At 45.6% G+C, this 16,885-nt stretch overlaps 1 protein-coding gene and 1 pseudogene across 1 annotated transcript; one reads left to right on the plus strand and one right to left on the minus strand.

The window, feature by feature from the left end:
• Window positions 1-9,665: 9,665 nt before the first annotated feature.
• On the minus strand, window positions 9,666-11,520 carry LOC142451446 (V-type proton ATPase 116 kDa subunit a 4 pseudogene; annotated as a pseudogene).
• Window positions 11,521-14,932: 3,412 nt separating this feature from the next.
• LOC142450874 (chromatin accessibility complex protein 1-like) lies at window positions 14,933-15,951 on the plus strand. The gene has a single exon (XM_075552809.1). The coding sequence runs from the start codon at window positions 15,060-15,062 to the stop codon at window positions 15,447-15,449; it is 390 nt and encodes a 129-aa protein (XP_075408924.1). The 5' UTR covers window positions 14,933-15,059; the 3' UTR covers window positions 15,450-15,951.
• Window positions 15,952-16,885: the final 934 nt, after the last annotated feature.

Below are 16,885 nucleotides of genomic sequence, written 5' to 3' on the forward strand. Positions count from 1 at the left end.
CCGCAAGTTGTTGCCACCTAGTGGGCGCCGTAATTGTGTCTTAAGGAGCCCATTCCATCGCTCTATCAAGCCGGCAGCTTCAGTATGAAGAGGAACATGATACAAACAGTGGATTCCATGGGAATTGGCCCATTGCCGCACTGTACTTGATCAAGTGAGTTCCTTGATCTGCCACTTAAGAGTGGCACCTGCATATCGTGCAAAGCCATCCATAAGCCAAGCATGACTTTTATGGTCTTCACTTAAAGTATGGTAAGGAATTCCCAGGAGGCCATTGGTGCAGATGGGAGAAAGAAGGTAATGTGACAGGAGTGGAGACTGTGGGCATTTGGGCCACTACTTCATGTAGCTTACTTGTCCCTTCAGGCCCTGCTTTGGCCCAATCTCGTATATACCACTTCTATTTAACAATGGAGTGTTGCTGTGCACGTCCAACTTTATGATTCTGTGGGTCAGACAATACCCAGTTCATGATAGGTAGTTCAGGCCTCATGGTGACTTGGTGGCCCATGGTGAGACATTCCGTCTCCACGAAGGCCCAGTAACAGGCCAACAGCTGTTTTCAAAGGGAGAATAGTTGTCTGCAAAGGATGGCAGGACTTTACTCCAAAATCTCAACAGTCTATGCTGCAATTCACCAATACGGGTCTGCCAAAGACTCCACCCTGTATCTTTATCTACAACTGACACCTCTAGCACCATTGTGTCAGCTGGATCATATGGTCCCAGTGGCAAAGCAGCTTGCACGGCAGCCTGAACTTGTTGAAGAGCCTTTTCTTGTTCTGGGCCCCACACAAAAATGGAGGCTTTTTATGTCACTTGATAAATAGGTCGAAGTGGAACACCAAATGAGGGATATGTTACCTCCAAATCCAAAGAGGCCAACTAGGCATTGTGTCTCTTTTTTACTCGTTGGGGGCACCAAATGCAATAGCTTATCTTTCACTTTAGTAGGAATATCTTGACATGCCCCACACCACTGGACCTCTAGAAATTTTACTGATGTGGAGGGTGCTTGAATCTTCATTGGGTTAATTTCCCAATCCCTTGTATGCAGATATTGTACCAATGAATCTAGAGCCTTTCATACATCCTCCATGGTGAGTCCAATCAGCAAATTGTCATCAATATAAAGGACCAATGTGACATTTTGTGGAATAAACAGGTGATCAAGGTCCCTTTGGACTAAATTATGGCATCAGGCCAAAGGGACCTTGATAAGGTCCAGATGTACCACTGATAAGGTGTAGATGTACCACTGGGGGAGAATTGTGAAAGTCTATTGTTGCCCCTGCCAGGTGAAGGCAAACGGCTTCTGGTGGTCCTTCGAGACTGGTATTGAGAAGAAGGCATTAGCCAGATCAATAGCTGCATACCATGTACCAGGAGAAGTATTAATTTGCTCAAGCAATGAAATCACATCTGGAATGGCAGCTGCAATTGGAGTCACCACCTGGTTAAGCTTACGATAATCCACTGTCATTCTCCAGGATCTATCTGTCTTCTTGACAGGCCAAATAGGTGAGTTAAATGGGGATGTAGTAGGAATCACCATCCCTGCATCTTTCAAGTCTTTGATGATCTCTGCAGTCCCTTCAGGAATGCAGTACTGCTTTTGGTTGACTATTTTCCTAGGCAATGGCAGTTCTAATAGTGTCCACTTGGCCTTTTGTACCATGATAGCCCTTATTCCACGTTTCAGGAATCCAATATGGGGGTTCTGCCAGTTACTAAGTGTGTCTATTCCAAAGATGCATTCTGGAACTGGGGAAATAACGACAGGATGGGTCTAGGGGCCCACTGGACCCACAGTGATCCGTAACTGAGCTAAAAATCCATTGATAACTTGACCTCCATAAGCCCCCACTCTGACTGGCGGGCCTTCGAAACACTTTAGGTCTCCTGAAACTAGTGTCAGTTCTGAACCAGTGTCCAGTAATCCCCCAAAAGTTTGATTATTTCCTTTCCCCCAATGAACAGTCACTCTTGGGAAAGGCCGCAGGTCCCTGTGGGGAAGGCTAGAAGAAAGACTAACAGACTAGACCTTTGGTGATGTAGCAGGGTCCTCCTTCAAAGGGACCTGGTCTTCCCCTCACTTAAGGGGTTGTGGGTCTGTAAACTGGCTCAGGTCTGGGAATTGATTGAGCGATCATAACTATCAATTCTGTTGTTCACCTGATCTACCATTCTTCCACCGGTATAGATCACGTAAATATTTAGTAGGCTTCCCATCTATTTCATTCCTAGGGACACCGTGGCTAAGTAGCCAATGCCATAATTCCACACAAGACAGGTTGCTTTGATTACTGCAGAAACCTTGTTTTCTATTATAACCACGCCCACCCTATCTCTGATAATTCAGTGCTGACACCTGCCCTCTACAATCACGGGACCAATCAGCCCCATTGTGGGCAAATGTCAGAGGTCGCTTAGGAAAGTGCCCACTGTTAAACCCGGTGCACATAAAAGAGCAATTACAGGAGACTTAAGAGATGCTGGGGCCCACTTCACAAACTTGTTCCTTATGGTTGTGGTAAAGGGTATGTCTTTAGGACACCCCCTTTTTGGGTCTATGGGAATATCCTGATAGATCCATTCCAACATACCAATTTCTCTAAGCTTTGGATGCCTTCCTCTACAGTGTACCAAGGTAGGTCAGGTGCTTCAAGTTGGTCTAATCTAGGCCATCTGACAGTCCATGCTTCAGCGAAACAACCAAATAAAGAATTAGATCCTCTCACCTTCTCTCACAGAGACATTGAAAGAAGATTCTGTGCTTAGGGGTCCCATATCCAGAAACTCAGACTGGTCTAATATTACATTTCGTGCCCCAGTATCCCACACCCTTAGTAACCATTCCCAGGGACATTGCCCAGGCTTCTGCTTGTACGTACTTGAAAACTTGAGCAGATCTTTATGAGTATAGTGCGCTTCTTCTTGGGTAATCATCTCAACCTCACCTTTAGGAGCTTTCTGAGACTTAATTTTAGTGACAGGTCTAGCAGAAATAATGGGTGGTGAGGGTGTTTCCTGGGTGCTCTCAGCAATATCTTGTAAGGCATCTCCCTCAGGCAATGCTGCTGATGCAGCCCCACCTGGCATATCAACTTGACTACTTTGGCTAAGCTGCTCAGGTGTAGATTGTGAATTAATACTTTCAGCTGGGAGGGGTGGATCTATTGACTGGGGTGAATCTATTGTTTCTAAGGGCTCAATATCCTCCTCTTCTGGATCATCAGCCCATATGTTCCCATCCCATGTTTCAGGGTCCCAACTTTTCCCAATCAATACCCTTACTTTGGTATCAGACACTGCTCTAGATCTGCAATTCAGCTGCCGTTGTAATTCAGCCACTCGCATAATGAGACTCTGGACCTGGTTCGCAGCAATGTCATCTTTCCCTAGAGGAGAGAAGGCTCTCCTTTGTAGCACAGATGGAAGTTTTCAAATCCGTTAGTTTGCACCTGAGGTGCACTTCTGTGGCTCTGAGACCTTCACTCTCCTTAATCACACTTTCTATTGTAAGAAGGACCCGCCAACCAGCTTCCCTATACTTGTCATCCTTACAAAAATCCTGGAAAATATCAAACATATGATCACTCAGAGCTTCTCCTTTAACCAGCACTTCATCTATCAGTGGTGCTACTGTAGGTATTACCTCGCTATTTCACACCATGCATTAGTGTAGCAGACTTATCCATGCTTTGGGGTGTTGAAGTAGGATTACTAGTGTTAAGACTAATCAGGCTGGAGAGACAATTTAAGAAACCCAAATTAATAATTTTATTTCTCTAGAAGCACTCCTGGTACCAAAATGTGTTGGACAGGGTTCTCTAGAGAGACAAAACCCGATTGCAAGTAATTTTATACATATATTTATACAGATAGATAGATAACACAAGAAATGAACTGTTAAAATATATACAGATAGATATGTAATACAAGAAATGAAGTTAAATTATAAAGCAGTACAAATGGCTCAGTGCAACTTACTCCCGTGAGAGAGTTGTGAGCCACTGGCAGTCCTTCGAGTCTTGAGGGCTGCCAGGTAGTCCCTCTGTAGAGAGAATTCAGGTTATCCCGGTATAGGCAGCAAACAGCAAGGCAAGTCACCAACAGTCAACCAGGTCACCAACAGTCAGTCCCCAGCTCAAGAGATGTAAAGTCCAATTGTGTGGCGAAGCATGTCTTAAAGGGGCCTCAAATTACAGCAACACAGTCCATAGGTTAGGTGTCCCACAGGCAGTGTAGCTAGCAAATTGAGGCACAGAACAAGCAAGGCAGCCTCACACAATCAACTAACTTCCTCAGGCATATATTTATAGGTTTAGTGTTAAGGTAGCAAATGGACATTGGGCTTCTACTAAAGTACCTCCTCAATGCAAGAACACTTTGTTCTATTAAACTGGCATTCCATGATACTCACCTTCCCGACATAATCCACTGAAGACAAAGAGAGTCTATAAGCAAATGTGGTGAAGAAAGCTCATAGTGACTGGCTATCAAAAGATATAGTGTCTGGGTTCCTAAAGGCTTGAAGGTAAACAAGCAACAAAGCCCATGTGGAAGAAGCACACCAGCCTATGTGATCATGGGGTGTCGATGGGATCAGGTATCAGTCATCAAAGAACAAAATAAACTCCTATCAATTTGAATGAGTGGGAGTGTGGACTGGAGACCCAAAGCCCATCTGTAGGCAACTGGTAATCCCCTTACAGAAGGGTCGCAGGGAGATGACGAGCCAGTCAGGGTGTAGTATAGCAATGATGAAACATGCAACTTTCCTCTAGTTCTCTAATGCTTCCTTCCCCCCACTATCAGGATTCCAATTCTACCTTACAAATGTGGCTAGACCAGAAGATATGCACTGGTACAGATAAAAGCTGGAAACACAGGAAATCCAGAACAGATACACCCCTCAGGATCAATAATGAGAGTAGTAATACCAGGAGGGTGAGGGAAAGGTGTGGTAGAAAGGGGGAACCAATCACAAGGATCTCCATATAACTCCCTCCCTGGTGAACAGACAACCAAAAAGTGGGTGGGTGAAGGAAGATGTTGGACAGTGGAAGACATGACCAAATAATAATTTATAAATTATCAAGGGTTCATGAGGAGGGGTGGGGAGGGAGGGGGAAAATATGGAGCTGATACCAAGGGCTCAGGTAGAAAGAAAATATTTCCAGAATGATGAGGACAACAAATGTACAAATGTGCTTGACACAATGGATGGATGGATGGATGGATGGATGGATTGTGATAAGAGTTGTATAAGGCCCCAATATAATTATTTACAAAATAATAATTATTATGGAGGGGGGGGAAGAGGAGCAGATAGCAAGGACGCAAGTAGAAAGAAAATGTTTTGGAAATGATAATGGCAACATATGTACAAATGTGCTTGATTCAACTGGTATATGGATTGCTATAAGACCTGTAAGAGCCCCAATAAAATGATTTATTACAATTAAAAATAATAATACAATAAAAATAAATAATAATAAAAACTCTTTAGGGGAGAACTAGGTAGCTAAAAATAATGAGTAAAAGAATGAAGAAATGATTCTAAAATTGATTGTTGTGATGCCTCTACATCTTATTTGATTGGAGTTGTTTTTTTGTACATCTTGTTTTAATGATTAACCCATTGAAATGTATGGTATGAAAATTATATGTCAATACACCTAAAAATAAATAAGTAAATAAATGGTGAATGAATGAATGAACAAATGAATCCATGAAGGCACCAAAATAGTAATCATGATGTAACAGGATAAACGCAGGATGAGAAAATACAAATTTAACAAAATAAAAGCTCTGCTAACTTTAAATTAATTTTTTTAAGTCAAGTGAGGTATGTTTGAGGCAAACAAACTAACCCTAATAGCAAGCAGGGTTCGTAATGAAAAGCAACAGTTCCTTCTCCGACCTCCCACCTTTAAGCCTACCTCCATCTACCTCCATCATCCATGTCACCTCTGTTAAAGGTTTCCATTTCCCTCTTGATTGCTTCTATCCAAAAAACCAAACGCAGGGCCATCGAGTTGATTCCAACTCACAGGGACACTGTAGGACAAGGTAAAACCCCCTGTGGGTTTCTGAGACTGTAACTTTTTAGGGAAATAGAGAGCCTCATCTTTCTCCCTCGGAGAAAGTGCAGTTTCAAAGCGCAGCTCAACTTGTAACTACTTGGCCACCAGGGCTCTTTCATAATTGCCTCTAGAAGTCTAAATAATAGTCTCATATTCCATGATTTATCTATTTTAAGCAACATCTATTAACCCTCTGCCCTGGAAGCGAAGGATTTAGGTAACACACCCCTACCCCTCACATTCCCTCCCTCTCATCTGTCTAAATGTGATCGTATTTTTCCCTACCATTTATAACTTCAAACAATAACTTATGCTTCTATTTGTTTTTCATCAACTTTAGTCATTATCTTGACTTCAGCCTAAGAGGAATATTGGTGTTGATGGTTGGTTCTAATAATAATGAAAACTTATAAAGGGCAATGAAACTATATCAACATCATTCTCTATTGACCACATTAAATGCTGTCATTACTCCCAAATCTGGGAGCGCAAACACAATATCCCTTGGGATACTCTAATAATCAATTCAAAGTGATTTTCTTACATTTTTGAAGTAGCTTAAATCCATGTAGCTGGTAATGGTCTGAAATGACTAGAAGTACTCTCTTTCAGTAGCTCTGTTGAGATCTCACTCACATATTACACAATTTACCAACCAACATGCATCAAATTCTATAGCTTTTAGAATATTCACAGTTGTGCAAAAATCATTATCAACTTTAGAAACCCACAAAAAGAAACCCTGAAACTCTTATTTATTTCCCCCACCCCCCAAAAAAAGAAACTCTGAAAACCTTAGCTGCAATCTCTCAATTTTCCCATCCTCCTTAGCACTAGGAAACCATTCCTCTACTTTCTTTTTTTAATTAGGGGCTTATACAACTCTTATCACAGTCCATACATACCTCAATTGTGTAAAGAACATTTGTACATTCATTGCCTTCATCATTCTCGAAACATTTGCTTTCTACTTAAGCCCCTGGCATCAGGTCCTCATTTTTCCCCTCCCTTCCCACTCCCCACTCCCCACTCCCTCATGAACCCTGGATAATTTATAAATTATTATTTTGTCATATCTTGCCCTGTCCGACATCTGCCTTCGCCCACTTTTCTGTTGTCCGTCCTCCAGGGAGGAGGTCACATGCAGATCCTTGTAATGGGTTCCCCCTTTCCAATCCACCCTCCTACTACCCGGTAGTGCCGGTATTGCCACTCTCACCACTGGTCCTGAAGGGATTATCTGCCCTGGATTCCCTGTGTTTCCAGCTCCTATCTGTACCAGTGTACATTCTCTGGTCTAGCCAGACTTGCAAGGTGAAATTGAGATCATGATAGTGCAGTGGGGGGAGGGGGAGAGAAGCATTTAGGAACAAGAGGAAATAGTATGTTTCATCGTTGCTACATTGCACCCTGACTGGCTCATCTCCTCCCTGAGACCCTTCTGTAAAGGAATGTCCAGTGGCCTACAAATGGGCTTCGGGTCCCCATTCTGCACTCTCCCCCTCATTCACTATAAGATTTTTTGTTCTTTGATGCGTGATACCTGATCCCTTTGACACCTCGTGATCACAAAGGCTGGTGTGCTTCTTCCATGTGGGCTTTGTTGCTTCTGAGCTAGATGGCCGTTTGTTTACCTTCAACCATTCCTCTACTTTTTGTCTCTACAGAGTTGTCTTTTCTGGATACTTGATGTAAATGAAAGGAAATAAAAATATAGTGTGAATTGGCTTCTTTTGCTGTGCAGCACAATATTATCAATGTTCCCACCCTACTTCTGAGGAGCTCTGATGCCACTATATGGTTGGCTGCTAATCAAATGATGATGAATGGGTAAATCAAATGTGATGTGACCTATACAATGAGCTATTATTATTCAACCATAAAGAAGCTTACCTCCTGGGCTGAAAAATCACGCGTAGGTTACGTGTCGGACTGCCAATTGCAAAGTCAGCAGTTCAAGCCACCTGCCACTCTGAGGGAGAAAGATGAGGCTTTCTGCTCCCATGGACATTTACAGTCTGGGAAACCCACAGGACCTTTCTACTCTGTCCTATAGGGCGGCTGTGAGTCAGAATCAACTCAATGGCAGTGAGTTTTGTGTAGATCCCACCTTCAGACTATGGTTCTAAACTCTGGATCCATTGACTCATCCCCTCAATGTGTTTGGTTAGGGCTAAGATTTTTTTCATAGCTTTTCTCCTGCATGCTTTACTATACTCGTGGATATAGTTATAGCTATATACACATATGTAAGAGTATCCTATCACACCTATGTATGTTCTTGGGTGTAGTAACATTCCCCTTCCCACACCTGCTCAGTTTGTGAGTCTGTAGGTATCAAAGTGCCTTCTTATGGCTGAATGTGAGCAGTTCATTTGATTTATCCATTCATCGTGTATGGCCATATCGGTCATTTTCACTTGGGACGATTATGCATAGCACTGACAGCAATAGTTATGTACACATTTGGGGGGAACATGTTTTTACTTCTCTTGGGTATGTACCTACGAGTGGAATTCTTGGGTCATATATTATATATGTTTAAATCATTTGAGCACCTGCCAGTCTGTGTTCCAAACAGCTGCACCATTTCACATTCCCACCAGCTGTGTATGTGGCTTCCCATTTCTCCCCATTCTTGCCAGCATTTATTCTTAACTGCCCTTTCAATCACAGCCAATCTAGAAGATGATGTGAAGTGTTATCTCATTTGTGGTTTTGATTTATATTTCCCTTTGGGCCCATGAGGATGAGCAATGTGTATGTTGGCCACTGATTGGCCATTAGTATATTTTCTTTGGTGAAGTGTCTATTCAGATCCTTTGCCCATTTTTAAATGGGGTGACTTGTCTTTTTTATTATTGTGTTCACCACCTCTTAATTGGCCCACAACTTGACACCACCATAAAGCATGCCCAGTGAAGTTTATAATATGGTGACCACTTGTAACTAGTAGCTGTGCCTAACACATCTAAGCACTTCTGTTCCCCTCATATGCTCTACACACCTCTGAAATGCTCCCATATCTGCTTATGTGAATTATAATGGTTTTTGTTGAACCATGGAAGTTAATTAAATGCCACACAATTAATAAAATGTGACTGTAAAAAAATTGCTACTAATAAGGTTAAGTTCATCATAGCAGAGGCAACTGAGAAGTTTGGGGTTTTGTTTTAACAACTAGAATTCTGCATTCAATGTCTTCCACACTCACGGAAGTCTTCAGTTCTCGTTCTACTTTGAAGAAACAAAGCTGACTGTGCAGGGACTGCATTTGGGAGTGTGGCTTATGCAAGAAAGAGGTTGTCGCATCCTAATTAGCTGACCCACCTTAAGAATAAACTTTTTTTCATTCAAAGGATTATTGAACTTGTATGTGCAGAATCTGTACATAGACCAAGAAGTAGTCATTCAAACGGAACACGGTTTAAATTCAAAAGTGTGCATAAAGTTTCTATCACTTTCTTATTCAATCTGTATACTTATTCAATCAAACACTTCAAGAAGCTGGACTACACAAAGAATTATTTGGCGTCAGGATTGGAGGAAGACTCGTTGCTTGCTAAACCCTCCTCAGCCTCTCTGGCAAAGCCCGGTGTTCACCACGATGGTCCAGAGCACCTCAGAGAGCTGGGCATGGGCCAGGCTCAGGCCCCCATATGCAGATAGGTGGCTGTGTTAGAGATGCAGCCCAGGCAGTACTGATGGTGTGGATGGCACACCTGGTGGACAAAGATACCTCCAAAGTTACACTCTTCCTCCTGGTCGTCCTGGGCTCCGTAGACCCCTGCAGAAGCCTTCTGATCAGCCCTGACGGGGCACTTGGTGTTGTTACTGTCAACGTTCTTGGTGCAGTTTCTTTGGTCCAGGGACGTCTGCATCTGGGCTGTGTGGTGGCGCCTCAAAGGATGAATGGCTTAATCAGGCACATCCAAGCCATGCATATCAAAGCCGGGACCACAGAGGAACTCTGGACTTCTCAATGGTGCTCAGACAGCGGCGAGCTGGACCAGTCATCCTTGGTTTAACAGAAACATGTTGATGACGTGGATGAGATAGGCGGGGCGCACTGGGACATGTGCACATTGTAGTGGCACCATTTGAAAATGATCATGAAGACCAGGTACCCAAAGAGACACAGGATGAAAATCATCTGGGTATACACTGCAGGGCGGTGTTGACAGCTTTTCTGAAGCAAACATGATTGAAGAGGGTGAGCATCCTGCCAAACACCATCTGGCCCATTCCCAGGATGACCGACATCTTCATCTGACAGGCATGCAAGCAGGTGAGCTTGTTGCGGGGCAATGGTCCAGATCTGAGCAATCCCAAACAGGTATGGATTTCCAGAGTACACACCTGGCATGGTTGGATCCAGCAGTAAGACAGCGTTTGTCTCCACTGTGTGGTCATTCCAGGTGCCATTTCTGAACAGGGATCAGACACTCTACTAGGAGCCAGGGATGTGGAGAAACTGGAGAAGCGGTCGCTGTAGAAGAGACTGCTGTAGATGGAGAAGATGTCCATGGGCAGGATCAGGTAGCATCTTTGGAAGGTATTCCAGATCTTGTTGTTGAGCTTCTAGACCAGCAACCTCCTCTCATTCAGGACCATCCACAGGGCAGTCAGGAGCCCTCCGGCACCATGCTCACAGTCCAGGAACAGCAAGGGGAAGGTGATGATGGTGTAAGGCACTGGGTTTTTCTCCTGGCAACTGCCCATGTAAGCTTTAACAATTGTGGAAAACTATTCCTGAGGACGTCCCCCCAAAATACATGCCAAACCTAAGGTGCTATTTGCAAGCACGTGGTCACTGACTACACACTTGGAGGTCAATTGCTTAAAGGTTATCTGCCTCAAGGTTATCAGTCATCTAAGGCAATCAGCCCCTACTGTCTGTTCCACTATAAAGAGGGCCCACTCCCTTCTGATAAGGAAAATGGATTATTCCCCTGAAGAAGAGGTCAAGCCAACTCAGGGACACCAAGGTTAGGCTGCCATCTTGATTCTAGAGTATGCCTATCTTATTGTTTGCCTTCTTGTCACGTGTATGCCTATTGTACAACCCCTTCCTGTTATGCATGTGGTTACCTGTCATTAGGGGGACTGGCATGCCCCTAGAGTGTTTATAAGCCTTGGTTGGAAATATATTGGCTCTCTCTGGGTGGATCTGCCTCCTTAAGTCATGATGGTCCTGAAGGTGAGCACCTGCATGCTTTATTTTGTCTGATGTCTCTAGTTGACCCCTCAATTGCACAACCGCCCCTTTGACTCTTTTGATTGTGGAGGCTGTTCCCCCGCAGATGGTGTTCTGGAAGCCAGCAGTGGACTTGCCGGTTCTGGTCAAAGTTGGGGTGGTGGTGGAGTTGAGCTTCTCAGCTCGGTGCCCTTCATCTTCAGCACTGCATGGTCCACCCTGTGGTTGCATCTTCCAGCCTCATGTCACCATCCACCAGCATGCTTTTGCACTGGCTCTCCTTCGGGCTCTGGCCAGGGGTAGGTGGCGGCACTGAACCCCTCGTGGATCTGGCAGATTTTCTACTGGAGCTACTCACCTTGGTAAAAGAGTAATATATCTGGCAATGAAGCATGGTAGTAGGGCAGGAGGAAAGTCAAGGGAGATGGAGGAAAGAGCTAGGAGTCAAAGGGCATTCATGGAGGTCTAGACAAAGACATGTACATGCAAATATATATAGGAGGATGGGGAAATAGATCTCTGTGTCTATATTTATAGGTCAAGTATTAAGGTGGCTGAAGGACCTTGGGCCTCTACTCAAACACTCCCTCAATGCATGAATACCTTCTTTTATTAAATTGGAACTCTGTGATGCTCACTCTCCCGACACAACGGCTGGAGCCAAAGTGGGTGAACAAGTAAATGTGGTGAAGAAAGCTGATGGTGCCCGGCTATCAAAAGAGATAATGACTGGGGTCTTAAAGGCTTGAAGATAAACAAGCGGCCATCTAGCTCAGAAGCAACAAAGTCCACATGGAAGTGATTGAGTGGTCCCAGGCATCAAAGAACAAAAAATCATATCATTGACTGCACACCTCCATGATAGGATCGCTGAAGACAAATGGGTGCATGGGCAAGTGTGGTGAGGGGAGCTGATGGTGCCCGGCTATCAAAGGAGATAGTGTCTGGGGTCTTGGGGGCTTGAGGGTGAACAAGCGGCCATCTGGCTCGGAGGCGGAAGAGCCCACATGGAAGGGGCACACCGGCCAGTGCGATCGCGAGGTGCCAAGGGACCAGGTATAAGGCATCATGCAAAAAAAACAACAACGATATAAGTGTGTGTATGTATGTGTATATGTATATGTATATATATACCATATTGAGTGAAGGGGGAGGTGCAGAGTGGAGACCCAGGGCCCAGGTGTCGGCCAATGGAGAGCCCCTCGTGGAAGCGTTTGGGAGAGGAGATGGGTTAATTAGGGTGCGGGGTGGTGCCGATGGGGAGCACAGCTTTCCCCCAGATCCTGGATGCTTCCTCCCCCCAACTACCATGATCCGAATTCTGCCTTGCAGGCCTGGATGGGACGGAGGCTGTACACTGGTGCATGTGAGGGCTGGAGGTACAGGGAATCCAGGGTGGATGATACCTTCAGGGCCAAGGGTGTGGGGGACGATGCTGGGAGGGTGGAGGGTGGGTGGGTTGGAAGGGGGGAACTGATTGCAGGGACCCACATGTGACCTCTTCCCTGGGGGAGGGACAGCAGAGAAGGGGGGAGGGGAGACTCCGGATAGGGCAAGATATGACAAAATAACGAGGTATAAATTACCAAGGGCACATGAGGGAGGGGGGAAAGGGGAGGGAGGGGAAAAAAAAAAGAGGACCTGATGCAAGGGGCTTGGGTGGAGAGCAGATGCTTTGGGAGTGATTGGGGCAGGGAATGTGTGGATGTGCTTTATACAATTGATGTATGTATATGTATGGATGGTGATAAGAGTTGTATGGGTCCCTAATAAAATGTAAAAAAAGAAAAGAGGAGAAAAAAATGATTAGGGCAGGGACTGTACAGATGTGCTTTATACAATTGATGTGTGTATATGTATGAACTGTGATAAGAATTGTATGAGCCCCTAATAAATTGTTAAAATTTAAAAAAATTAAAAAGTTTAAAAAAAAAGAGTAATATATCCTTCTTAAATCTGTCTTTCTGATAAACCAGAGGAGGATTAAAATTAAAAATTGTTCTTTTTTAGTCATAATGCAATAGGGAGGCATGTCACATCCTGTTGTTGTTTTTTTGATCTCACAAATATAACATTGGAAATGTTGGGAAAATCCAACTGCCCCCATATCACTCAAGCTCACAGCTCATTCGAGGTTGTTGTTCAGAGCCGTGGAGCCAGTTCCAATTCAGTGACCCCGTGAACAGCAGTGCTACTTGGTCCTGTCCCATCCTAACAGTCGTTGCTGTGTCAATGCATCCCACTGAAGGGCTTCCTGGGCTCCACCTACCCTCTTCTTTACCACAGTTTGTTAGCAACATCACCTCCCTGCCAGCTGGTCCATTTGGACTCACAGAGACCATCTAGCAGAGAGAACTGCCCGTGTGCTATTTACAGGAACAGACAGCCTCATCCTTCTCCCTCGGAGGGCTTGGTGGGTTCAAACTAATGATCTTGCAGTTAGCGGCTCAAGGAGCCCACTCTGCCACGGGGCTCCTTCAGCTCATGGTGATTGATGGCAAACCCAAGGAAGAGGACTATGCAAGGTTTCCCAGAGAACATCAAAGAGCAAAGCAAACAAGCTGCCAGAGTCATTTCTGAGCCCCAGTGACCCTGCATGTGTCAGAGTGGGACTGTGTGCCACGGGGTCACAGGCTGTGACCTTGCTTCTGAGGGGCCTCTGGGTGGGCTCAATCCAACAACTTCAAGGTTAGCGGCCAAGCTCATCAACAGCTCGCACCACCCAGGGACCCGGTATTCTTATCGTTCCACCTGTGGGGTTGGCATCCCCTGAGAGCCTGTGAGAAATGCTGACTCGCACGCCCACCCCAGGACCAGCATTTCCACAATGCTTTTACATGCACAGCAGAAGCAGGTGGTCAACGGAAAGAAGAGAGAAAAAGCAAGCATTGTCAGTGCTTGCTAATAAGAGTCCTTTAGTGAGTTTCTCAAGTGGGTAATGGTCCGGTTTGCACAAGAAAGCATTCACGCCAAAGCCTGGTTTGTAATCCCAGTGCGTTTTTATGAAGGACAGAAGTTTCAGGTTTTACAGTCTCGACAGACTATTTCAGGGAAGCGTGCCAAACCACACAGAAGCTGGGTTGGGGCTCACAACTGAACCCAGGCAACCTTGTAGGACTGCAAGGCATGGGCAAAGGTATCTGTTGACCCCATTGGCTAAATAAAGCCCACCTGGGTGTAGTTTGGGCCACCCAGGTGTAAAGTCCACCTGGCTCAGGGGGCCTGATTTGGAGCATACCCAGTTAAGGTCTTCATAGGTGCCTAGTGCTTGCCTGATCCCTCCCCAACCTCCTTTATCGGGGTGTGTGCAAACAGGGGAGGGACAACCCGCTGTCTGTTTCCTCTTGGCTACCTAACGATGTGTGTGCCGTTCCCAGAGAATACTGAGAAAGGAAAGGAGTGAGTGATTAACGGTATGTCCTTTATTTTGGCTTTAAGATACCTAAAACATAAAACTCCTTCTTGAGAGGGAAGGACAATGTTCATGGGAAACATTGACCTTGAAAAGTGTCGATCTGGCTTGTGGAGAGCAGGTTTTATGGAAACATCTTTAAGGTGACCAGATTTTAACATTGGTAAAGCGAGACACCAGCGGGACACGATTGATAAAACTCATATCCTGGCGCTCGCGGCCGCGCCTCCGAGCACTCGAATTCCCATGGGGCAGCGGGGCTCCGGCGCCCAGCTCCAACTTTGTTTGCGGAGTCGGCGGCGGCGAGCTCGCGCGTGGGTCTGCTGCGGTCGCCACCCCCGGGGCAGGGGGTGGAGAGATGGCAGACGTGGTCGTCAGCAAAGACAAGGGCGGGGAGCAGCGACTCGTGTCGCTGCCCCTGTCCCGAATCCGAGTCATCATGAAGAGCTCCCCCGAGGTGTCCAGCATTAACCAGGAGGCGCTGGTGCTCACGGCCAAGGCCACGGAGCTCTTTGTTCAGTACCTGGCCAACTATTCCTACCGGCATGGCGGTGGGCGGGACCGAAGAGCGCTGTCCTACAGTGACCTGGCCCATGCCACCCAGGAGGCCGACGCCTTCCAGTTTCTTGCAGACATATTGCCTAAGAAGATCTTAGCCAGTAAGTACCTGAAAATGCTTAAGGAGCAGATGAGGGAAGACGAGGAGGAAGAGGAGGACGGTGAGGAGGACGACGAAGCCGACTCCTAAGTCCCTCGCAGCTCAGCCTGGCGAGACCTGCCTGGTCTGCCACACTGCTTCAAAGACATAGCTCTTGGACTTGGGTCTCCTACATTTCCAGAGCCTTCGAGGAGCTGGGGTCTCCCAGGCCAAGCCAGCGCACCTGAGGGAGGCAGCCCCTCCCACAGAGGCGACAGGAAGTGACCCCAAAGCAGCGGGCCAGCTACGGCTCTGATGCTGCAGAGGCAAAGCGCCTGCTCAGTGTCTAAAGTTGCTGATCAATCTGGAATCCTCCCTAAGCGGCAGTTGTATATGAATTTTTGTTTGTATATTTTGAAGTTCAGTCTTGTAACCCCAACTCGATGGAGCCTGAGCTACACATGAAGTTTGAGTCGCATGTTACATTTTAATGTGTCAAGAGAATGCTTTGTCCAAATATGCCTTTTTTTTAAACTGTAAAAGACTATACCATGTCTTTTCTGTTAAAAAACCCCTGTTTATATTTTTACAATAAAATGTTTTATGGAACTAACTTTGGAGTCTTGGGTGGTGGGAGTGTAGACAGGCATTCCTAAACGTGTGCTCCAGGGAAGAGTCCCAAGTCAAGCCAGCACCTCACACAGAACACGAAGTCTGTGCGTGCTCAGTCGGCCCTCACCTGGGTTCTTCCCCTCTGCAGCGCCAGCGTTCACAAGAGCCCCTCGGGCGAGTGCTGGAGAACAAGCCCACCAGCCCATGCTTCTGGGCCGTCTGTGGGCCACGCCAAGAGACAGCCACTGCTCGCCCCCACCATCACAGGAGGGACCAGCAAGCCCGAGTTGCAGTGGCTTCTGGACACCACATTTGTATTGTTCCTATTTTCAGGTCCTAAGAATGATATTTAAAATAATAAAAATATTATAGAAAGTTAAAAAAAAAAAAAAAAAAAAAACTCATATCCTGGCGAAGTAGCCACATGGCAGCCGAAAACCATATACCCTAGCTTGTCGTGCATTCTTTCCAAAAATCGGGACTTTTTTAAAATGCCGCGGAACGCAGGACAAATTGTTAAAAAAATCTGGACTGTCCCGCCAAAAAAACGGGACATCTAGTCACCTTAACTAGGTCAATTGGCATAACATAGCCCACAAAGACCATATTCTCACTTTGGTGAGTGGTGACCAGGCTCTTAAAAGCTTCTGAGTGGGGACTGACTACAATGGAACAATGATCGATGTATAACATCCCCCCCCCCCCGACCCCCAACAGAAACGTGGGTGAAAAGGTGACAGCAGATGGTGTAAGATATGAAAACAATAATTTATCATTTATCAGGGGTCCACAAGAGTGGGAGGGTGGGAGAGGGAGAGAAAAAAGAGGAGCCAATACCAAGGGCTCAAGTAGAAAGAAAATGTTTTGAAAATGATGATGGCAACATATGTACAAATGTGTTTGATACAATTGATGTATGGAAGGAGAAAGAAAGT

This window comes from Tenrec ecaudatus, chromosome 6, assembly GCF_050624435.1.
Source record: "Tenrec ecaudatus isolate mTenEca1 chromosome 6, mTenEca1.hap1, whole genome shotgun sequence".
Classification (NCBI taxonomy): Eukaryota; Metazoa; Chordata; class Mammalia; order Afrosoricida; family Tenrecidae; genus Tenrec; species Tenrec ecaudatus.